The sequence below is a fragment of the Somniosus microcephalus genome, chromosome 2 (assembly GCF_052327205.1).
Source record: "Somniosus microcephalus isolate GS21.2 chromosome 2, FLI_Smic_1.0, whole genome shotgun sequence".
Lineage (NCBI taxonomy): Eukaryota > Metazoa > Chordata > Chondrichthyes > Squaliformes > Somniosidae > Somniosus > Somniosus microcephalus.
The window spans coordinates 320,983,010-321,008,315 of record NC_140988.1 but is presented as its reverse complement, the minus strand read 5'-3'; the positions used below and the strand labels follow the sequence as shown (position 1 = coordinate 321,008,315).

Below are 25,306 nucleotides of genomic sequence, written 5' to 3'. Positions count from 1 at the left end.
TGAGTAGTAAGAGGTGGGGTGGGGCCTATTAGAGACAAAGAAGGTGATATATGCTTAGGGGTGCAGGGCAAGGCTAGAATACTCAATGAGTACTTTGTATTTGTGTTGAGGAGGTGGATGCTGACAAAATATTGGTAGAAGTGGAAAAGGTAGAAGCAATGGAAGGGGTGAAAATTGATAGATAGGATGTACTAGAAAGGCTGGGTATGCTTAGAGTGGACAAGTTGCCTGGTCCAGATGGCTTGCCTCCCAGGTTGCTAAGGGAATTGGGGGAGGAGATAGCGGAAGGGCTTGCCATAATTTTCCAATCTTCTCTACATGTAGGGGAGGTGCCTGAGGATTGGAAAGTGGCAAATATGACACCATTGTTCAAGAATGGGTATCGGGACAATCCTAGTAACTACAGTTTAACATCAGTGGTGGGTAAAGTTTTTTAAACAATAATCAAGGAAAAAATTAACGGGCACTTGGAGAGGTTTAAGCTAATTAAGGAGGCCCAACACGGATTTGTAAAAGGCAGATCGTGTTTGACTAATCTAATTGAATTTTTTGATGAAGTAACGGAGAGGATTGATGAAGGGAATGCAATGGATGTTGTCTACATGGATTTTCGGAAAGCGTTTGACAAAGTACCACATAGAAGGCTAGTTAACAAAATTGAAGCTCATGGAGTAGGTGGGTCAGTGGCAGCTTGGATAAGGAATTGGCTTAAGGACAGAAAACAGCGAGTTGTGGTAAATGGCTGTTTTTCAGACTGGAGGATGGTAGACGGTGGTGTTTCCCAAGGGTCAGTGCTGGGGCCACTGCTTTTTTTGATATATATAAATGACCTGGATATTTGAATACAGAGTAGAATTTCTAAATTTGCCGATGACACCAAACTTGGAGGTGTGGCAAACAGTGATGATACCAATCGATTGCAACAGGACATAGAAATGCTAGCAGAATGGGCAGACAAGTGGCAGATGGAATTTAATACAGAGACGTGTGAGGTGACACATTTTGGCAGAAGGAACAGGGACAGGCAATATACACTTAATGGCACAGTTTTAAAGAGTGTGCAGGGACACAGGGAGCTGGGAGTTAATGTGCATAGGTCCCTGAAGGTGGCAGGTCATATTGAGAGAGTGGTTAACAAAGCATATGGGATTTTGGGCTGCTTAAATAGAGGTATTGATTACAAAAGTAGAGAAGTTATGCTGAACCTTTATAAAGCGCTAGTTAGGCCACGACTGGGGTATTGTGTCCAGTTCTGATCACACTTTAAGAAGGATGTGAAGGCCCTTGAGAGGGTGCAGAGGAGATTTACCAGAATGGTTCCAGGAATGGGGGATCTTGGCTACAAGGACAGGTTGGCGAAGCTGAATTTGTTTTCATTAGAGCAAAGGAGGTTGAGGGTGATTTGATAGAGGTGTACAAGATTATGACAGGTTTGGATAGGCTAGACGGGGAAAGGCTGTTCCCAGAGTTGATGGTACAAGGACTAGGGGATACAGATGTAAGGTTTTGGGCAAGAGATACAGGAGGGATGTGAGTTAAAACTTTTTTACGCAGCGAGTGGTGATGACCTAGAAATCGCTGCCGCCAGAAGTGGTGGAAGCGGAGACACTCAATGTTTTCAAGGGGAGACTGGATAGGCACGTGAGGGGAAATAAACTTGCAGGGCTACGGGGATAGAGGGGGAATGGGACTGACTGATTGCTCGACAGAGAGCCAGCATCGATTCAATGGACCAAATAGCCTCCTCCTGTGCCGTTATGACTCTATGTCTATTACATTAATAAACTTGAAGAATGGGCATATAATTAGCAAATGAAGTTCAACACAGATAAATGTGAAGTATTACATTTTGGTAAGGAAAAAAGGGACGTCACATGTTAATCTAAATGGGGTAGAGGAACAAAGGGATCTCGGAGTACAAATACACAAATCACTGGTTAACAAGGCCATAAAAATTGTAAACCAAGCACTAGGGTGTATTTCTAGAGGGATAGAATTAAATAGTAGAGAAGTTATGCTAAACTTGTATCAAACCTTGGTTCGAGCACACTTGGAGTACTGTGTACAATGCTGGTCGCCATATTCTAAAATGATATAGAGGCACTGGAGAGGGTGCAAGAAAGAGTTACAAGGCTAATACCAGAAATACGAGGGTATAGAAACATATAGAAACATAGAAGATAGGAGCAGGAGTAGGCCATTCGGCCCCTCGCGCCTGTTCCGCCATTTAATAAGATCATGGCTGATCATCCAAATTCAGTACCCTGTCCCTGCTTTCTCCCCATATCCCATAATCCCTTTAGCCTCAAGAAATATATCTAACTCCTTCTTGAATATATTTAATGAATTGGCCTCAATTGCCTTCTGTGGTAGAGAATTCCACAGGTTCACCACTCTCTGGGTGAAGAAATTCCTCCTCATCTCAGTCCTAAATGGCTTACCCCTTATCCTTGGTGTGGAGATGCCGGAGTTGGACTGGGGTGGACAAATGTAAGAAGTCACACAACACCAGGTTATAATCCAACAGTTTTATTTGAAATCACAAGCTTTCGGAGCGCTGCTCCTTCATCAGGTGAAGTGGAGAGATGCATAAAGACACAACTTATATAGTCAGAGAATAATGCCAGATGATTACAGGTAATCTTTCTAACTGCCATTTATCACACCTCGGCAGAGAGATAATCACAGCGATCAAAGGTGTGAATGGTGTCCAAACAGGTTAGTCAGGAAAACATTACATCAAAGAACAATGAGGTGGGGTCACAAGGGGTCAAATGTTGCAGATGCTGGGGTCTGTATGAAAAACAAAAAACAGACAAAAAAACTTTTTTTTTTTGCTGGAAACCACAGCAGGTCCGGCCGCATCTGTGTGGAGAGAACAAGCCAACGACGACTCGAGTCTGGGTCACCCTACGTCAGGTGGGGTTACATGTAGCGTGACATGAACCCAAGATCGCGGTTGAGGCCGTCCTCATGAGTGCGGAACTTGGCTATCAGTTTCTGCTCGACGATTTTGCGTTGTCGTGTGTCTCGAAGACCGCCTTGGAGAATGCTTACCCGAAGATCGGAGGCTGAATGTCCTTGACTGCTGAAGTGTTCCCCGACTGGGAGGGAACACTCCTGCCTGGCGATTGTTGCGCGGTGTCCGTTCATCCGTTGTCGCAGTGTCTGCATGGTCTCGCCGATGTACCATGCTCCGGGGCATCCTTTCCTGCAACGTATGAGGTAGACAACGTTGGCCGAGTCACATGAGTATGTACCATGTACCTGGTGGGTGGTGTCCTCACGTGTGATAATGGTATCTGTGTTGATGATCTGGCATGTCTTGCAGAGGTTGCCATGGCAGGGTTGTGTGGTGTCGTGGTCGCTGTTCTCCTGAAAGCTGGGTAATTTGCTGCGAACGATGGTCTGTTTGAGGTTAGGCGGCTGTTTGAAGGCGAGTCGTGGAGGCGTGGGGATGGCCTTAGCGAGGTGTTCGTCGTCATCGATGACATGTTGAAGGCTGCGAAGAACATGGCGTAGTTTCTCCACTCCGGGGAAGTACTGGACGACGAAGGGTACTCTGTTGGTTGTGTCCCGTGTTTGTCTTCTGAGGAGGTCAAGGCGATTTTTTGCTGTGGCCCGTCGGAACTGTCGATCGACGAGTCGAGTGTCATATCCCGTTCTTACGAGGGCGTCTTTCAGCATCTGTAGGTGTCCATCGCGTTCCTCCTCGTCTGAGCAGATCCTGTTATACAGAACAGAACGGACTATTGCAAAGAAGCATACCAACAACTGGACAACCAGGAACACTGCAGACAGTTACCCGTAGATCCGACCAAAGAACACACCCGCCAACTCAACAGACTGATCAAGACCTTCGATCCAGACCTTCAAAGCATCCTACGCGCTCTCATCCCACGTACTCCCCGCGTGGGAGACTTCTACTGCCTCCCAAAGATACACAAAGCCAACACACCCGGACGTCCTATCGTATCAGGCAATGGAACCCTGTGTGAGAACCTCTCTGGATACGTCGAGGGCATCCTGAAACCCATCGTACAGGGAACCCCCAGCTTCTGTCGCGACACTACAGACTTCTTACAGAAACTCAGCACCCACGGACCAATTGAACCAGGAACACTCCTCGCCACGATGGACGTCTCGGCACTCTACACCAGTATCCCCCGCGATGACTGCATCGCTGCGACAGCCTCAGTACTCAACACCAACAACAGCCAATCTCCAGACGCCATCCTACAACTCATCCGCTTCATCCTTGACCACAATGTCTTCACCTTCGACAACCAGTTCTTCACCCAAACACACGGAACAGCCATGGGGACCAAATTCGCACCCCAATATGCCAACATCTTCATGTACAAGTTCGAGCAAGACTTCTTCGCTGCACAGGACCTCCAACCAATGCTATACACCAGATACATCGACAACATTTTCTTCCTATGGACCCACGGCGAAGAATCACTGAAAAGACTACACGATAACATCAACAAGTTCCATCCCACCATCAAACTCACCATGGACTACTCCTCAGAATTGGTTTCATTCTTGGACACACGAATCTCCATCAAAGACGGACACCTTAGCACTTCACTCTACCGCAAGCCCACGGACAACCTCAGGATGCTCCACTTCTCCAGCTTCCACCCTAATCACGTTAAAGAAGCCATCCCCTATGGACAAGCCCTGCGAATACACAGGATCTGCTCAGACGAGGAGGAACGCGATGGACACCTACAGACACTGAAAGACGCCCTCGTAAGAACGGGATATGTCGATCGACAGTTCCGACGGGCCACAGCAAAAAATCTCACAGACCTCCTCAGAAGACAAACAAGGGACGCAACCAACAGAGTACCCTTCGTCGTCCAGTACTTCCCCGGAGCAGAGAAACTACGCCATGTTCTTCGCAGCCTTCAACATGTCATCGATGACGACGAACACCTCGCTAAGGCCATCCCCACGCCTCCACTACTCGCCTTCAAACAGCCGCCTAACCTCAAACAGACCATCGTTGCAGCAAATTACCCAGCTTTCAGGAGAACAGCGACCACGACACCACACAACCCTGCCACGGCAACCTCTGCAAGACATGCCAGATCATCAACACAGATACCATCATCACACGTGAGGACACCACCCACCAGGTACATGGTATATACTCATGTGACTCGGCCAACGTTGTCTACCTCATACGTTGCAGGAAAGGATGCCCCGGAGCATGGTACATCGGCGAGACCATGCAGACACTGCGACAACGGATGAACGGACACCGCACAACAATCGCCAGGCAGGAGTGTTCCCTCCCAGTCGGGGAACACTTCAGCAGTCAAGGACATTCAGCCTCCGACCTTCGGGTAAGCATTCTCCAAGGCGGCCTTCGAGACACACGACAACGCAAAATCGTCGAGCAGAAACTGATAGCCAAGTTCCGCACTCATGAGGACGGCCTCAACCGCGATCTTGGGTTCATGTCACGCTACATGTAACCCCACCTGACGTAGGGTCACCCAGACTCGAGTCGTCGTTGGCTTGTTCTCTCTACACAGATGTGGCTGGACCTGCTGTGATTTCCAGCAAAAGAAAAAAAATGTTTTTTTGTCTGTTTTTTGTTTTTCATACAGACCCCAGCATCTGCAGCATTTGACCCCTTGTGACCCCACCTCATTGTTCTTTGATGTAATGTTTCCCTGACTAACCTGTTTGGACACCATTCACACCTTTGATCGCTGTGATATCTCTCTGCCGAGGTGTGATAAATGGCAATTAGAAAGATTACCTGTAATCATCTGGCATTATTCTCTGACTATATAAGCTGTGTCTTTATGCATCTCTCCACTTCACCTGACGAAGGAGCAGCGCTCCGAAAGCTTGTGATTTCAAATAAAACTGTTGGACTATAACCTGGTGTTGTGTGACTTCTTACCCTCATACTTGGAGTGTGACCCCTGGTTCTGGACTCCCCCGCCATCGGTAACATCCTTCCTGCATCTAGTCTGTCGAGTCCTGTTAGAATTTTATAAGTTTCAATGAGATCCCCTCTCATCTAAACTCTAGCGAATACAAGCCCAATCGACCCAATCTCTCTTCATACGTCATTCCTGCCATCCCAGGTATCAGTTATACCTAACGGGAAAGGATAAATAGGCTGGGTCTTTTCTCTTGAAAAGAGAAGGCAGAGGGGTGACCTTATAGAGGTCTTTGAAATTATGAATGTTTTTGATAGAGTAGATACAGAGAGAGTGATTCCACTTGTGGGGAAGAGCAAAACTAGAGACCCATCCGTCTTTCAGAGGAGACGCTAAACCGAGGGCCGTATGCTTTCTCAGGTGGACGTAAAAGATCCCATGGCACTATTTCGAAGAAGAGCAGGGGAGTTACCCTGGTGTCCTGGCCAATAATTATCCCTCAGTCAACATAACAAAAACAGGATACCTGGTCATTATCACATTGCTGTTGGCGAGAGCTTGCTGAGCGCTAATTGGCTGCCGCGTTTCCTACATTATAACAGTGACTATGCTCCAAAGGTACTTCATTGGCTATAAAGCGCTTTGGGATGCCCATGGTCGTGAAAGACGCTGTATCTCATCTACATGTTGCCCTTGGTGACATCATCCAAAAACACAGCGTCAGTTTCCACATGTACGTTGACGACACCCAGCTCTACCTCACCACCACTTCTCTCAACCCCTCCATGGTCTCCAAATTGTCAAACTGCTTGTCCGACATCCAGTTTTGGATGAGCAGAAATTTTCGCCAATTAAATATTGGGAAGACCAAAGCCATTGTTTTCAGTCCCTGCTACGAATTTCGTTCTCTAGCCAATGACTCCTTCCTTCTCCCTAACATCTGTCTGAGGCTGGACCACACTGTTCGCAACCTTGGTGTCATATATGACCCTGAAATGAGCTTCCGACCACATATCGGCAGCATAACTAAGAACGCCTATTTCCACCTCCATAACATCGCCCGTCTCTGCCCTTGCATCAGCTAATCTGCTGCTAAAACCCTCATCCGTGCCTTTGTTACCTCTAGACTTGACTATTCCAACGCACTCCTGGATTGCATTCCACATTCTACCCTATGTAAACTTGAGGTCATCCAAAACTCGGCTGCCCGTGCCCTAAGCCCCGTTCACCAATCGCCCCTGAGCTCACTGACCTACATTGGCTCCCGGTTAAGCAACACCTCGATTTCAAAATTCTCATCCTTGTTTTCAAATCCCTCCATGGCCTCGCCCCTTCCTATCTCTGTAATCACCTTTAGCCCCACAACGCCCCGAGATATCTGCGCTTCTCTAATTCTGCCCTCTTGAGCATTCCTAATTATAATCGCTCAACCATTGGTTGCCGTGCCTTCTGTTGCCTAGGCCCTAAGCTCTTGAATTCCCTGCCCCAAATCTCTGCCTCGTTGCCTCTCTTGCCTCCTTTAAGACCCTCCTTAAAATCCACCTCTTTGACGAAGTTTTTGGTCACCTGCCCTAATCTCCTATGTGGCTCGGTGTCAAATTTTTTGTCTTTTAATACTCCTGTGAAGCGCCTTGGGAAGTTTTACTATGTTAAAGGTGCTATATAAATACAAGTTGTTGTTGTTGTAAATGTAAGTCTTCTTTCTATATAAGATAATCACCAAGAAATCCAATAGGGAATTCAGAAGGAACTTTTTTACCCAGAGAGTGGTGAGAATGTGGAACTCGCTACCACAGGGAGTGGATTAGGCTAATAGTATAGATGCATTTAAGGGGCGGTTAGATAAGCATATGAGGGAGACGGGAATAGAGGGTTATGCTGATAGAGTTAGATGAGGAAAGACGGGAGGAAGCTCCAGTGGAGCATAAACACCAGCACGGACTGGTTGGGCCGAATGGCCTGTCTGTGCTGCGTATCCTATGTGATCCTATGCAAAGCATGATCACCACATGAAATGGACACTCTGCTGCTGTTGACCTCTCCATTTTCTTTGAATATCTCCTCCATAGTATTGCTGTCTCCTGGTTCCATTCTTAACTGTTGTATCATCAATACTAATTAAGTTCAAATGGAGCCTCCTCATGCCCGTAAGCTTTCGTGATAATCCATGGGTCTCTGCCCTTCAAAGCAATTCATGTATTGTAGATGCTCTGACCCTGCGCTTTCAGCATGGGGATCACGCTCTGAGCACCGTTTGGTGTATAGCTTCTTGCTTGTAATCCATTACTTGGTAAAGTGCTCGTGCGATATCTGTGTGCATTGGCTGAGATGTAAGTTCAAAGATTGGTTTTTTTTGGTAAATTGAAGTCGAATTAAATTATCTTCTTTAGAGAATTAGATTGTGATGCAATAAATGTTGTTTTGTGCAGCTTGATTTTTCCAAAAGTGATTTTTATCTACCAGTTCAGGCAAGTTTACAAGTTTTTGAATTTTCCTGGATGTCTGTTCTGGTAATGTGATATTTTGACAAAGTGGAAAAATGAACAAAGTCAAAACGGCCTCTTGTAAAGTATTTGCAGCATTGAGATTTTTGAATGTAAGATGGTTAGGACTTGGTGAATGTATATTCTGGCAAGAAGGAAAGTGCTACAGGTATTACATTTCTCTCTTGCCCTCAAAGGGTGAACTTTGAGCAATTCTGTTCTATCCGAAAACGTAACAGCTGAAGTTATTAGAATACGAGAAGAAGATAAGTTTGATTCAGTAGCTGATTCAAGTGTTTTAACGGAGTAGGCTACAAATAATCTGTGTCCTGTATAACTTGCATCCATCTTCATTTAGCTGTGTTTAAATATTTATTAGTGTTGTGCAGAATTTTTTTTGGAGACATCAAGATCTATGAGAGAGATGAAAGAGATTCATATTAATGGAAGGCACATTTACTCTTGACAGCATATTAAGTTTCTGTTAAATTGGTGTGCAGGAATTGGAACAATAGAGTACTGCCAGCTGGTATTGGGTTGAAGCCTCAGTGCACTTCAAGGGAAATTCCACTCCTTTTTTAATCCTTCTCTTCCATTTGTTATTTTTTTCTTCTTTTGATCCTCCATTTAGTCATCAGTGGTTAATACTGCAGCTTACCAGTTTGTTGGGTCATTTCGAGTGCTATTCTTGGTCTGGTTTAAGATGTGCAGAAGTGACCTGGGATGACCTGCCATCCAGAGTTTTTCCTTTTCTTCCTTTTCCCTTAATGTGAAGAACTACATAGCCTTTGCTCAGTGTCTCCCTATGACATGCCATTCGGAGCAGCTAAATATCTTGTTTTTATCGATTTCAGAAGTAAATTTTTACTCTGTTCAGAGTAGACAGTTTCTCTGCAGCAAGCAATGAAATGAAACCCAACATCATTATGGTTTAAATAACATCATTGAATTTTGGAGCCCTGCAATGGGGATGTACTCTGGGATGATATCATTTGGCAAAAATTTTGAATCCTGAAAGATCCACTTTCCTTACTGCACTTACGTATTATGTATATTTGAGTGCATCACAAACGTAATAATTTTAAGGATTCAGATGGTATTCACAAATGACTTGAGCTTCAATCTCATGGTTTATGGTTTATGCTGGTGCTGTTGGGAAGAGTTTAAACCAATTTGGCAGGGGGCTGGGCATCAGGATGTAGCATTAGAAAGGGGAAACAAGGTGCACAAAGGATTGGGAGAGACAGATAGCACTAGAGTAAGAAATAGTATGGTATTAGGTGGGGTTGGACTAAGAGCATATACCAGAAGGTCTAAGATAGGTTTACAATGCATGCACGAAGTGTGGTAAATAAGGTTGGTGAGCTGCAGGCACAAATAGACACATGGGAATATTTTGTTGTGGCGATAACGGAGACCTGGCTTGATAATGGAGATCTGGCTCAAAAACGGGCAGGATTTCATACTAAATATTCCTGGCTAAAAGGTGTTCAAGAAAGATAGGGAAGGAAAGAAGGGAGGTGGGTGGCAGTACTGATTAAGGAGAATATTACAGTGCTGGAGAGAGAGGATGTCCTGGAGGGGTCAAGGACAGAATCGATTTGGTTAGAGTTAAGAAATAATAGAGGTGCCATTACACCATTAGGTGTATTCTGTAGGCCACCAACTAGTGGGAAAGATATAGAGGAGCAAATTTGCAGGGAAATTATAGAGTAGTGATAATGGGGGACTTCAATTATCCTAATATAGACTGGGATAGTAATAGTGTAAAGGGCAGAGCTGGGGAAGAATTTCTGAAGTGTTCAGGAGAACATTCTTAATCAGTACGTTTCCGGCCCAACGAGGAAGGAGGCATTGCTGGATCTGGTTCTGAAGAATGACGTGGGTCAACTGGAGCAAGTGTCAGTAGGAGAACATTTAGGGGAGAGTGATCATAGTATCATGAGATTTAGATTAGCTATGGAAAAGGACAAAGAGCAATCTAGAGTAAAAATACTTAATTGGAGGAGGGCCAATTTCAGTGGGTTGAGAATGGATCTGGTCCGGGTAAATTGGAATCTAAGATTGGCAGGCAAAACTGTAATCAAACAATGGGCTTCCTTTAAAGAGGATATGGTGTGGATACAGTCGAAGTACATCCCCACGAGGGGGAAAGGTGGGGCAACCAAAGCCAGAGCTCCCTGGATGACCAAAGAGATAGAAGGTAAGATGAAGCAGAAAAAGGGGGCGTATGACTGATGTCAGGTTGAGAAAACAAGCAAGAACAAGGCTGAATAAAGAAAGTACAGAGGTTAAGTGAAAAAGGAAATAAGAGGGGCGAAGAGAAAGTATGAGCCTAGACTGGCAGCTAACATAAAAGGGAATTCAAAAGTCGTCTATAGGCATATAAATAATAAACAGTTAGCAAGAGGAGGGGTGGGACCAAAAAGGAGACCTACGCATGGAGGCAGAGGGCATGGCTGAGGTACTAAATGAGTACTTTGCATCTCTCTTTGCCAAAGAAGATGCTGCTGCCAAAGTCATAGTGAAAGAGGAGGTAGTGGAGATACTGGATGGGATAAAATTTGATAAAAGATGCGGTACTAGAAATGCTGGCTGTACTTAAAGTAGATAAGTCACCAGGACCGGATGGGATGCACCCTAGGATGCTGAGGGAGGTAAGGGTGGAAATTGCGGAGGTGCTGGCCATAATCTTCCAATCCTCCTTGGATACAGGGGTGGTGCCAGAGGACTGGAGAATTGCAAATGTTACACCCTTGTTCAGAAAAGTGTGCAAGGATAAACACAGCAACTACAGGCCAGTCAGTTTAACCTCGGTAGTGGGTAAGCTTTTAGAAACAATACTGGGACAAAATTAACAGTCACTTGGACAAGCGTGGATTAATTAAGGAAAGCCAGCAGGATTTCTTAAAAGGCAAATTGTGTTTAACCAACTTGATCGAGTTTTTTGATGAGGTAAAAGAGAGGGTTGATGAGGGCAATGCGGTTGACATGGTGTACATGGGCTTCCAAAAGGCATTTGATAAAGTGCCACATAAAAGGCTTGCCAGCAAAGTTGAAACCCATGGAATAAAAGGGACAGTGGCAGCATGGATACGAAATTGGCTAAGTGACAGGAAACAGAGAGTGGTGGTGAACGATTGCTTTTCGGACTGGAGGAAGGTATATAGTGGTGTTCCCCAGGGGTCAGTACTAGAACCACTGCTTTTCTTGATATATATTAACAACTTGGACTTGGGTGTACAGGGCACAATTTTAAAATTTGCAGATGACACAAAATTTGGAAGTATAGTGAAGAGTGAGGAAGACAGTGATAGACTTCAAGAGGGCATATACAGGCTGGTGGAATGGGCAGACACATGGCAGATTAAATTTAATGCAGAAAAGTGTGAAGTGATACATTTTGGTAGGAAGAATGAGGAGATGCAATGTAAACTAAAGGGTACATAGAAACATAGGAGCAGGAGTAGGCCATTCGGCCCCTCGAGCCTACTCCATCATTCAATGAGATCTTGGCTGATCATCCAAATTCAGTAGCCTGTCCCTGCCTTCTCCCCATATCCCTTGATCCCTTTAGCCTTAAGAAATATATCCAACTCCTTCTTGAATATATTTAATGAATTGGCCTCCACTGCCTTCTGTGGTAGAGAATTTCACAGGTTCACCACTCTCTGGGTGAAGAAATTCCTCCTCATCTCTGTCCTAAATGGCTTCCCCCTTATCCTTAGACTGTGACCCCTGGTTCTGGACTCCCCAGCCATCGGGAACATCCTTCCTGCATCCAGTCTGTCCAGTCCTGTTAGAATTTTATAAGCTTCAATGAGATCCCCTCTCATTCTTCTAAACTCCAGCGAGTACAAGCCCAGTCGACCCAATGCCTCCTCATATGTCATTCCTGCCATCCCAGGTATCAGCCTGGTGAATCTTCGCTGCACTCTCTCCATGGCAAGAACATCCTTCCTCAGATAAGGCGACCAAAACTGCCCACAATACTCAAGGTGTGGTCTCACCAAGGCTCTGTACAACTGCAGCAAGACATCCTTGTTCTTGTACTCGAACCCTCTCGCTACGAAGGCCAACATACCATTTGCCGCCTTAACTGCCTGCTGCACCTGCATGCTTACCTTCAGCGACTGGTGCACAAAGACACCCAGGTCTCATTGCGCTTCCCCTTCTCCCAATCTATTGCCGTTCAGATAATAATCTGCCTTCCTGTTTTTGCCATCAAAGTGGATAACCTTGCATTTATCCACATTAGGCAGAAGCATGGCAGATGCAGTATAATCGCCCAACCTGTCCAAATCATACTGGAGTTTCTCGGCATCCTCCTCACAGCACACCCAGCTTTGTGTCGTCTGCAAACTTGAAGATATTACATCTAGTTCCCTCGTCTGGATCATTTATATATATTGTAAATAGCTGGGGTCCTAGGACCGATCCCTGCGGTACCCCACTAGTCACTGCCTGCCACTCGGAAAAAGACCCGTTTATTCCAACTCTTTGCTTCCTGTCTGCCAACCAGTTCTCTATCCAAGTCAGTACCTTGCCCCCAATCACACGCTAATCTCTTATGCGGGACCTTATCGAAAGCCTTCTGAAGGTCCAAATACACCACATCCACTGGTTCTCCCTTATCTATTCTACCAGTTACATCCTCAAAAAATTCCAGTCGATTAATCGAGCACGATTTACCTTTTGTAAATCCATGTTGACTTTGTCCGATCCTGTCACTGCTTTCCAAGTGCTCTGCTATTACATCCTTTATAATGGACTCTAGCATTTTTCCCACTACCGATGTTAGGTCTGTAATTCCCCGTTTTCTCTCTACCACCTTTTTTGAATAGTGGGGTAACGTTAACTACCCTCCAATCCATGGGAACTGTTCCAGAGACTATCGAATTTTGGAAGATGACCAGCAATGCATCTACTATTTCTAGGGCCACTTCCTTAAGTACCCTAGGATGTAGATTATCAGGCCCTGGGGATTTATCAGCCTTCAATCCTGTCAATTTCCCTAACACCATTTCCCTACAAATACTGATTTCTTTCAGTTCCTCCCTCTCATTAGACCCTATGTTCTAAATTCTAAAGGGGGCTTATGAGCAGAGAGATCTGGGGGTATATGTGCACAAATTGTTGAAGGTGGCAGGGCAGGTTGAGAAAGCGGTTAAAAAAAGCGTACGGGATCCTGGGTTTCATAAATAGAGGCATAGAGTACAAAAGCAAGGAAGTTATGATGAACCTTTTATAATGTAAGAAGTCACACAACACCAGGTTATAGTCCAACAGCTTTATTTGAAATCACAAGCTTTCGGAGCGCTGCTCCTTCTTCAGGTGAAGTGGAGAAATGCATAAAGACACAGCTTATATAGTCAGAGAATCATGTCAGATGTTTACAGGTAACCTTTCCAACTGCCATTTATCACACCTCGGCAGAGAGATAATCACAGCAGTCAAAGGTGTGAATGGTGTCCAAACAGGTCAGTCAGGAAAACATTACATCAAAGAACAATGAGGTGGGGTCACAAGGGGTCAAATATTGCAGATGCTGGGGTCTGTATGAAAAACAAAAAACATTTTTTTGGCTGGAAATCACAGCAGGTCCGGCCGCATCTGTGTAGAGAGAACAAGCCAATGTCGACTCGAGTCTGGATGACCCTGCATCAGGTGGGGTTACATGTAGCGTGACATGAACCCAAGATCTCGGTTGAGGCCGTCCTCATGGGTGCGGAACTTGGCTATCAGTTTCTGCTCGACGATTTTGCGTTGTCGTGTGTCTCGAAGGCCACCTTGGAGAATGCTTACCCGAAGATCGGAGGCTGAATGTCCTTGACTGCTGAAGTGTTCCCCGACTGGGAGGGAACACTCCTGCCTGGTGATTGTTGCGCGGTGTCCGTTCATCCGTTGTCGCAGTGTCTGCATGGTCTCGTCGATGTACCATGCTCCAGGGCATCCTTTCCTGCAACGCATGAGGTAGACAACGTTGGCCGAGTCACATGAGTATGTACCATGTACCTGGTGGGTGGTGTCCTCACGTGTGATGATGGTATCTGTGTTGATGATCTGGCATGTCTTGCAGAGGTTGCTGTGGCAGGGTTGTGTGGTGTCGTGGTCGCTGTTCTCCTGAAGGCTGGGTAATTTGCTGCGAACGATGGTCTGTTTGAGGTTAGGCGGCTGTTTGAAAGCGAGTAGTGGAGGTGTGGGGATGGCCTTAGCGAGGTGTTCGTCGTCATCGATGACATGTTGAAGGCTGCGAAGAACATGGCGTAGTTTCTCCGCTCCGGGGAAGTACTGGACGACGAAGGGTACTCTGTTGGTTGTGTCCCATGTTTGTCTTCTGAGGAGGTCTATGCGATTTTTCGCTGTGGCCCGTCGGAACTGTCGATCGACGAGTCGAGCGTCATATCCCGTTCTTACAAGGGCGTCTTTCAGTGTCTGTAGGTGTCCATCGCGTTCCTCCTCGTCTGAGCAGATCCTGTGTATTCGCAGGGCTTGTCCATAGGGGATGGCTTCTTTAACGTGGTTAGGGTGGAAGCTGGAGAAGTGAAGCATCGTGAGGTTGTCCGTGGGCTTGCGGTAGAGTGAAGTGCTGAGGTGTCCGTCTTTGATGGAGATTCGTGTGTCCAGGAATGAGACTGATTCTGAGGAGTAGTCCATGGTGAGTTTGATGGTGGGATGGAACTTGTTGATGTTATCGTGTAGTCTTTTCAGTGATTCTTCGCCGTGGGTCCATAGGAAGAAAATGTTGTCGATGTATCTGGTGTATAGCGTTGGTTGGAGATCCTGTGCAGCGAAGAAGCCTTGCTCGAACTTGTGCATGAAGATGTTTGCGTATTGGGGTGCGAATTTGGTCCCCATGGCTGTTCCGTGTGTTTGGGTAAAGAACTGGTTGTTGAAGGTGAAGACATTGTGGTCAAGGATGAAGCGGATGAGTTGTAGGATGGCGTCTGGAGATTGGCTGTTGTTGGTGTTGAGTACTGAGGCTGTCGCAGCGATGCCGTCATCGTGGGGGATACTGGTGTAGAGTGCCGAGACGTCCATCGTGGCGAGGAGTGTTCCTGGTTCAACTGGTCCGTGGGTGCTGAGCTTCTGTAAGAAGTCTGCAGTGTCGCGACAGAAGCTGGGGGTTCCCTGTACGATGGGTTTCAGGATGCCCTCGACATATCCAGAGAGGTTCTCACACAGGGTTCCGTTGCCTGATGCCTTTTATAAACCTTTTATAAAACACTGGTTCGACCTCAACTGGAGTATTGTGTCCAATTCTGGGCACCGCATTTTAGGAACGATTTACAGAAAAGATTTCCAAGGATGAGGGACTTCAGTTACGTGGCTTGACTGGAGAAGCTGAGATTGTTCTCTTTAGAGCAGAGAAAGTTGAGAGGAGATTTGCTAGAGGTGTTCAAAATTATGAGGGGTCTAGACAGAGTAGATAGAGAGAAACTGTTCCCATTGGGAGAAGGGTCGAGAGCCAGAGGACACAGATTGAAGGTGATTGGCAGAAGAACCAAAGGTGACATGAGGGGAAACTTTTTTACGCAGCGAGTGGTTATGATCTGGAATGCACTGCCTGAAAGGGTGGTGGAGGCAGATGCACAGGATTACATAGGATATACAGCACAGAAACAGGCCATTCGGCCCAACCAGCCCATGCCGGCGTTTGTGCTCCACACGAGCCTCCTCCCGTCTTTCCTCATCTAAATCTATCAGCAGAATCCTCTATTCCTTTTTCCCTCATATGCTTGTCCAGCCTCCCCTTAAATGCACCTCTAGTATTTGCTTCAACCACTCCCTGTAGCAGCGAGTTCCACATTCTCACCACTCTTTGGGTAAAGAAGTTTCTCTGAATTCCCTATTGGATTTCTTGGTGACTATATTACATTGATGGCCTCTAGTTATGCTCTTGCCCACAAGTGGAAACACTCTCTTTGTATCCACTCTATCAACATTTTTCATAATTTTAAAGACTTCTAAGTTCACCCTTCAGCCTTTTTTCAAGAGCAAAGAGACTCAGCCTGTTCATCCTTTCCTGATATGTATACCCTCGCATTTCTGGCATCATCCTTGTAAATCTTCTCTGCGCCCTCTCCAGTGCCTCTGTATCCTTTTTATAATATGGCGACCAGAACTGTACGCAGTACTCTGTGTGGTCTAACCAGGGTTCAATACAGGTTCAGCATAACTTCTCTACTTTTCAATTCTATCCCTCTAGAAATAAACCCTAGTGCTTGATTTGCTTTTTTTATGACCTTGCTAACCTGTGTCGCAACTTTTTGTGATTTGTATATTTGTACTTCAATCCTGGTTTTCAAAACAGAATTGGATAAGTAGCTGAAGGAAAAATATTTGCAGGGCTATGGGGAAAGGGCGGGGGAGTGGGACTAGCTGAAGTTCTCTTGCAGAGAGCCGGCACAGGCTCAACGGGCCGAATGGCCGCCTCCTGTGCTGTAACCATTCTATGATTCTGTTTATATTATCTGTACTGAAGATGTATTGCTACATTCTAACACAGTCTAACCTGTGAACTCTTCAATCTCTTCAGTAGAGTTCTTCAGTAAAGGCCACTCTGCCCATCAAGTCCCCTCCATTCAGAGTCTACGGATCGTCAGTTTATCGTAGATTCATACATAGCCTCACCACCATAAGCACTTGATTCCTAACTTTAAGGACCACTGTGTTCCTTTTCCTGCCTCCTTGGCAAAAACTGAACCGAGTCCCCCCCATCAATCCAGCTTTCTCTTGAAAATCATATTGCACGTTCTTGAGTATCTTGACCTGCAACTGTAAATTCCCTCCTCTTTTTAGGGAGGGTCTTGCTGCCAATGATCTGGCCGAGATCTACAATATGTACGGAGCCCCCATAGTGCAGTGAAATGAAGTGCGATAGACTGCACCACAAGGATTACATTTAAAATTAAATGTAGTTTACCCGTGACATTGTGTTTAGCATAGGTGAGCATTGTTAAATATAAATTTGATTCCCAAACCTTACTAAAGCTTGAACAGTGTTTCAAGCAAAGCAGTAAAAGTAGCACAGGCTTGAGCAATTGGAAATGTGATGTTTTGATTCGCAGAGCCTTTAAAGGAGCATACTTCATCGAGAGAAACTGGGAATAAAAATGTGTTAAGTCTTTCCTCTCAGAGGAGTTTCTGTAGGATTTTGCAGTCAAATGTAGCTTTGCAGATACCATGATTGGAATGCAGAACTGGAAAACAAGCTTCCACCCAGCACAACGGTAGCCAACTAGAGATGGACCCATTGCATTCATCATCTAAGTGGATCTTTACTGACTTATAAAGCCACTGTGTAGTGGCTGTATTTGCAGTGACACAACTATCCGGTTACCTCACCTCCGATTCCTCTCTTGCGCTTACCTAAATTATTTCTACTTTTGTATTTTAGATTAAATGACTAATTTAGATTATAATTCTCTTGGGTTAAGTTTGCAGTTTTAATTAATTTTTCAGAGTTCCATAATAATTCTTATTAAAGATGTTCTGTTTTTTTTTTACAGACAAGAGATGATTTCCTGGGCCAAGTTGATGTGCCTCTTAACCACTTACCGGTGAGTTGTTGATTGGGGGAATTAGCATATAGTCTCCTTGGGGCTGAACACACAAGAAAAGCGGTGGTTGCTCAACCACCCTATTTAACCATATATCAAATTCAGACATGCGTACCACCTTTTGATCCTATTAAAACATTAGGTTATTGAAAAACTCAAGAGAAGGATGAAGGCCCAGAGTGCAGGAAACCACCATGGTTGAAAAGAGTAGAAGATAAGCTGGCATTGGATGACATGAAGCTTGAACTTGCAAATTGTAGAAGAAATGGAAAACTGAGGCAATTAAGGAGGTTAATTTTCTTGGAGTAGAAAACAGTGTGATGAATCTCTGGTTCAATACAGGATGCAAGGAGGAGGAAATGTGGAGGATTATACACAAGCAGCCTAGCAGAAACAAGAGAGGAAAGTTCAGAGGAGCAATGATCACTTTATTAGTAGCAATAAAAGAGTAAAGTTGTGACAGGGGTTTGATAAGATATTCAAACAAATAATGTTAATAAATAAAAGATTTAAGCTGGAGAGATCAAAGGTAAGAAGTAGTAGTTAGTTGAACACTCGAGACATGGTGAAAACTGTCTTTGAAGAATATAACTGTGGCACAGAGGTTTAATCGTGATAAATTCCTTAAAAAAATCAGATGTCATACTGCAATTTGAGACCTCAAATAATTGGTAACATTTCCATTGATGTGACATGTAAGTAAGAAAATGTTTGGTTTTATTGACTAATTCTGTTGTCAGTTCACCTTGCTATGCCAATTTGCACCAACCCAATTATTTGTTAATTAATCTTTTATTATCGGACTGCAGTATTTGAGTATTGAAGTATTAAAACCAGTTGACAAATGAGCCAACACCAATTGGCACAAGGTAACCACTTTATATAAATAGGCCCATTGTTAACATTTCTAGTCATCTATTTCCAACTTAGAAGTGCAGGCCAAGTTTTAACCTTATCTTGAAAAGCTCTTATCAATCTGGAGCTGTGGCTGCATGGGGCTATTTTTTTCCACTTTGGTTTCTGCTTTTCAACTGTCAACTGTGTTGACAGGGTACAGTAGTAGAATGTATCTTTGATTTACAGACTCCTGTTTTATTGTAACATTTTTTGGTCCACAGATGATCGAGGTATATGCACATAGCAATTTTTTCCCCATTCAGCATTGATTTTAACACACAGAATGGTAACATTTCTAAATTTAAAAACTGTAATTGCAAGAAATCTGAAACAAGAAAAGAAAATGCTGGAAATAAGCAGCAAGGATTTAATGATCCTATCTTGAATATGGGCTTCCTTTCCTCCCTTTTTTCCTTACTTTGGTTCTCCTGCTTCATATTGGAGGTCTGGGTTAAGTTACACACAGATCATCTGGTCATTGGGTGCCACCAACCCATTTTGGAACATTCCTGCATGTAAGTGAATGATTGATGCTTACACATTCCCACTATGGCATGGCTGAGATTGGGACATTGACATCTGGAGCTCTATTACAACATGCTGGTTGAATTTGAATCTAGTTTCTTGGAGTATTTGTGCAAACCAGTTGGTTTGAAATAGTGTAATTGATGGAACAAGACTTGTGTTTCTTTTTTCTCTTACTGAAGTAACACGTATTCAAATATTTTTTGAGACTTGCATCGATTGAAATGCTTCTTGCCTTTAAAAAATTAAGCAGCTATTGTTACACTGCACAAAAATGCCAAAGAAACGAATTGGCATACATACATGCGTACAAGATGAAAAATTTATTCCAGCATTTGATCATTCAAAGTAGATGAGTGATCATATTCATGAGTGTAAACCTTAAACAGATTTAATTGACAACAATCATCAGCAATTAAAATCTCAGTGAATTGCTGCAGTTCAGCTCCCACTAGCTGTGCGCTGGGTGCAGATTAAATATTGTATGTGGTGGCTGAGCACAGAGTCTCAACCATGGCATCTTTAGCACAGTTAGCAAGTTCAGTACTGAACCTGCAGACTTAGCAGGAGCTGAATAACCAGCAAATCCCACCTTTAACTTCCAGATGCCCAAGTTTACTCTCTGCTTATGTAGATGACCCCCGCCCCAGTTCTAACTGTCCCCATCAGCTTAACCACACTATCAACTTTCATTTTGACATTGTCTTTAATAATCTTAAATACTTTGAATGGATCCCATCTAAGTCTCCAATGATGGTTATATCCATGGCAAAAAATAGCCTGACAATTTAATCAAACACTTCACATCATTTCAGGATTAAATATGTGCAGAATATTCTAAAGTTGAACATGGAGGCTGGTTGCAGAGGGTAGAGTACTCTCATACCTCGTATTATGAAATCAAAATGATCACAAAAGGAACTTATTTTATCTGGTATTTTTTGTTCTTGGAGTTCAATGTGTTGCAGCCTGTTATCAGTACAAATTATAAACAAGTAAAGTCACGGTGAGATCATCACACATGCTTTGGCTGCCAAACTGATCCTATTGCAGTTCCAGCAAATTCCTCTGCCAAATTCAAATTAATGAGTAAGCACAACACTATTTTAATGATTACCCTTGTCTTATATAGTGGTAATGGATTTTAGGGAGGGGGATTTTTGAGTTGTGCATCTATGCAAATTCCCTTGCAACAATAAAACCAATTTGCATTTATGTAGTGCCTTTAACACAGTAAAACATCCCAAGTCATTTCACAGGAGCATTATCAAACAAAATTTGACACTGAGCCACATAAGGAACTATTAGGATAGCAAAATACTGCGGATGCTGGAAATCCAAAATAACAACAGAAAACACTGGAAAAACTCAGCAGGCCAGGCAACATCCGTGGAGAGAGAAACAGAGTCAGCGTTCTACAGAACTATTAGGAGCTATTGGGACAGATGACTCAAAGCTTGGTCAAAGAGGTAGGTTTTAAGGAGCGTCTTAAAGGAGGAGAGAGAGGTAGGGAGGCGGAGAGGTTTAGGGAGGGAATTCTAGAGTTTGGGGCCTCGGCAGCTGTAAGCACGGCTGCTAGTGGTGAAGCGATTAATATTGGGGATGCTCAAAAGGCCAGGATTGGAGGAGCGCAGAGATAGAGGGTGGGGGGAGGGGGGTGGAATTGTCAGGCTTAAGGAGGTTACAGAGAAGGTGGGATGGGGCGAGGCCATGGAGAGATTTGAAAACAAGGATGAGAATTTTAAAATTGAGGTGTTGCCGGATTGGGAGCCAACGAGGTGAACTGCACTTGATGTGAGTTAGGATACGGGTAACAGAGTTTTGGATAAGTTCAAGTTTATGGAGGGTGGAAAATGGGAGAGCAGCCAGGAGAAGAATGGAATAGTCAAGTCTAGAGAGAGCAGAGGCATGGCTGAGAGTTCCAGCAGCAGAGCAGCTGAGACGACTTTGGTCTTCCCAATATTTAGTTGGAGGAAATTTCTGCTCCTCCAGTACTGGATGTTGGACAAGCAGTGTGACAAATTCGAGACAGTGAAAGGGGCACATATGCAGAAGTATATGTAATATAGATGGCAGTAATAAATGATTTACCTTTTCTGTATCATGCAGTTAAATAAAACTAATAAAGAATGCCAGCACTTTTTGGATCAATGGTGGAGATATTGATGGTTTTAGGAAAGTAATGAAATAAGCCAAATGGGAAAAAAGCCCGAGACAGGGGGGAAAAAAATAGCTTTCCTATTTTCTAAGTGAAAGGTTAAAAGATTACCATAGGATAACAAGCAACAATGGTCTTGAGGCTCCCTTCACTGCACCTCAACAGGAGAAGAGCATCTCTTTGCACCTGTATGGATTTTTCCATTTTTTTTAAACAGGCCATTCTTGTCTCTGAGGTATGTTGCTAAATGATTAATCATGTGCTGTGGATTTGCACTGAATATGAAACTGTTGAAACTTGCTTCTCAAGACCCTGGTAGCCAGCAGAGACCGATGATGAATCAGATTAGCTAGTGCTTTTATATAGAAAGGGAAACCATGTAAACCCACTCGTTGCCCCAGTAGATGCTTTGTTTCCTAAAATTTAGCTTGCAATGATAGGCTTCTCAAACAGGACCACCGTGAGTTCAAATCCCAGCATAACAGCTGTGGAAATAAAATTCAGTTAATTAAATAAATCTGGAATTAAAAGCTAGTATCAGTAATGGTGACTATGAAACTATCGGATTGTCATAAAAACCCACCTGGTTCACTAATGTTCTTTAGGGAAGGAAAGCTGCCATCGTTACCTGGTTTGGCCAATATGTGACCCACAGAAATGTGTTTGACTTTTGACTGTCCTCTGAAATGGCCTAGCAGGCCACTCAGTTGTAAAAAAAAACTACGAAAAACAATAATTAAAAAAAACGGATGGACCACCTGGTATTGACCTCTGCACCGGCTATGGACATGACAATGGCACACCCAGCCCAGTCGAACCTGCAAAGTCCTCTTCACCAACATCTGGAGACTTGTGCCAAAATTGGGAGAGCTGTCCCACAGACTAGTCAAGCAACAGCCTGACATAGTCATACTCACAGAATCATACCTTTCAGTCAATGTCCCAAACTCCTCCATCACCATCCCTGGGTATGTCCTGTCTCACCGGCAGGACAGACCCACCAGGGGTGGTGGCACAGTGGTATACAGTCGGGAAGGAGAATCCCTGGGAGTCCTCAACATTGACTCTGGACCCCATGAAGTCTCACGGCTTCAGGTCAAGCATGGGCAAGGAAACCTCTTGCTGATTACCACCTACTGCCCTCCCTCGGCTGATGAATCGGTACTCCTCCATGTTGAACACCACTTGGAAGAAGCACTGAGAGTAGCAAGGGCACAGAATGTACTCTGGGTGGGGGACTTCAATGTCCATCCCCAAGAGTGGCTCGGTAGTACCACTACTGACCGAGCTGGCTGAGTCCTGAAGGACATAGCTGCCAGTCTGGGCCTGCGACAGGTGGTGAGAGAACCAACACGAGGGAAAAATCTACTTGACCTCATCCTCACCAATCTACCTGTCGCAGATGCATCTGTCCATGACAGCATTGGTAGCAGTGACCACCATACAGTCATTGTGGAGACAAAGTCCCGTCTTCACACTGAGGACACCCTCCATCGTGCGGCACTACCACCGTGCTAAATGGGATAGATTCAGAACAGACCTAGCTGCTCAGAACTGGGCATCCATGAGGTGCTGTGAGCCATCAGCAGCAGCAGAATTGTATTCCACCACAATCTGTAACCTCATGGCCTGGCATATCCCTCACTCTACCATTACCATCGAGCCAGGGGACCAACCCTGGTTCAATCAGGAGTGCGGAAAAGCAAGCTAGGAGTAGCACCAGGCGTACCTAAAAATGCGGTGCCAACTCATGATTGCATGCATGCTATAGACAGAGCTAAGCGATCCCACAATCAACGGATCAGATCAAAGCTCTGCAGTCCTGCCACAGCCAGTCATGAATGGTGGTGGACCATTAAACAACCAACTGGAGGAGGAGGCTCCATGAACATCCCCATCCTCCATGATGGTAGAGCCCAGCTCGTGAGTGCAAAAGACAAAACTGAAGTGTTTGCTACTGTTGTATGTACGCATTAAAGCATAGAATCAGGCAGACAGGCTTATAACTGTGATCTTTACTTTATTTGTAAAATGGCTGACTGCTGCTTTCCCGGGTAATTCCCATAATGCCATGCACATTACATTACCGTATTAACTGGTGTCAAACTCGCAATCAATACACGACAGCTACCATCTTCAGTCAGAAGTGCCAAGTGGATGATGCATATCGGCATCCTCCTGAGGTCCCCACCAGCACAGAAGCCAGTCTTCAGCCAATTCTAGTCACTCCACGTGATATCAAGAAACGGCTGAGCGTACTGGATACAGCAACGGCTGTGGGCCCCGACAACATCCGGCTGCTGTGCTAAAGACTTGTCCTCCAGAACTATAACACTGGCATTTATCTGACAATGTGGAAAACTGCCCAAATATGTCCTGTCCACAAAAAGCAGGACAAATCCAATCCAGCCAATTACCGCACCATCAGTCTACTCTCAATTATCAGCAAAGTGATAGAAGGTGTCATCGACAGTGCTATCAAGCAGCACTTGCTCACCAATAGCCTGCTCACTGATGCCCAGTTTGGGATCCACCAGGACCACTCAGCTCCAGACCTCATTACAGCCTTGGTCCAAACATGGACAGAAGAGCTGAATTCCAGAGGTGAGGTGAGAGTGACTGCCCTTGACATCGAGGCAACATTTGACCGAGTGTGGCATCAAGGAGCCCTAGTAATACTGAAGTCAATGGGAATTCGGGGGAAAACTCTCCACTGGCTGGAGTCATACCTAACAAAAAGGAAGATGGTTGTGCTGGTTGGAGGTCAATCATCACAGCCCCAAGACATCGCTGAGTTCCTCAGGGCAGTGTCCTAGGCCCAACCATCTTCAGCTGCTTCATCAATGACCTTCCCTCCAACATAAGGTCAGAAGTAGGGATGTTCGCTGAGGATTGCACAGTGTACAGTGCCACTATTCAAAAAAGGTGGTAGAGAGAAAATGGGGAATTACAGACCGGTAAGCCTGACATCGGTAGTGGGGAAAATGCTAGAGTCCATTATAAAAGATGTAATAGCAGAGCACTTGGAAAACAGACAGGATCGGACAAAGTCAACATGGATTTACAAAAGGTAAACCGTGCTTGACTAATCTACTGGAATTTTTTGAGGATGTAACTAGTAAAATAGATAAGGGAGAACCAGTGGATGTGGTGTATTTGGACTTTCAGAAGGCTTTCGATAAGGTCCCGCATAAGAGATTAGCATGTAAAGTTAAGGCACATGGGACTGGGGGCAAGGTATTGACTTGGATAGAGAACTGGTTGGCAGATAGAAAGCAAAGAGTTGGAATAAACGGGTCTTTTTCCGAGTGGCAGGCAGTGACTAGTGGGGTACCGCAGGGATCAGTCCTTGGACCCCAGCTATTCACAATATATATTAATGATCTAGACAGGGGAACTAGATGTAATATATCCAAATTTGCAGACGGCACAAAGCTGGGTGGGCGTGTGTGCTGTGAGGAGGATGCCGAGAAACTCCAGGATGATTTGGACAGGTTGGGTGATTGGGCAGAAGCATGGCAGATGCAATATAACATGGATAAATGTGAGGTTATCCACTTTGGTGGCAAAAACAGGAAGGCAGATTATTATCTGAATGGCAATAGATTGGGAGAAGGGGAAGTGCAACGAGACCTAGGTGTCGTTGTGCACCAGTTGCTGAAGGTAAGCATGCAGGTGCAGCAGGTGGTTAAGAAGGCAAATGGTATGTTGGCCTTCGTAGCGAGAGGGTTTGAGTACAGGAACAAGGATGTCTTGCTGCAGTTGTACAGG

The 25,306-nt window shown here is 44.7% G+C and overlaps 1 protein-coding gene across 9 annotated transcripts in view; it reads left to right on the top strand.

The window, feature by feature from the left end:
* Positions 1 to 25,306, top strand: part of nedd4l (NEDD4 like E3 ubiquitin protein ligase) — a 577,353-nt gene that overhangs the window by 380,587 nt on the left and 171,460 nt on the right. For all 9 annotated transcript variants that reach the window (XM_085974389.1, XM_085974354.1, XM_085974372.1 and 6 more), the window contains one exon: positions 17,905 to 17,955. In XM_085974389.1, the coding sequence (XP_085830515.1) occupies positions 17,905 to 17,955 (51 nt within the window). The remainder of the gene's footprint in view (positions 1 to 17,904; positions 17,956 to 25,306) is intronic.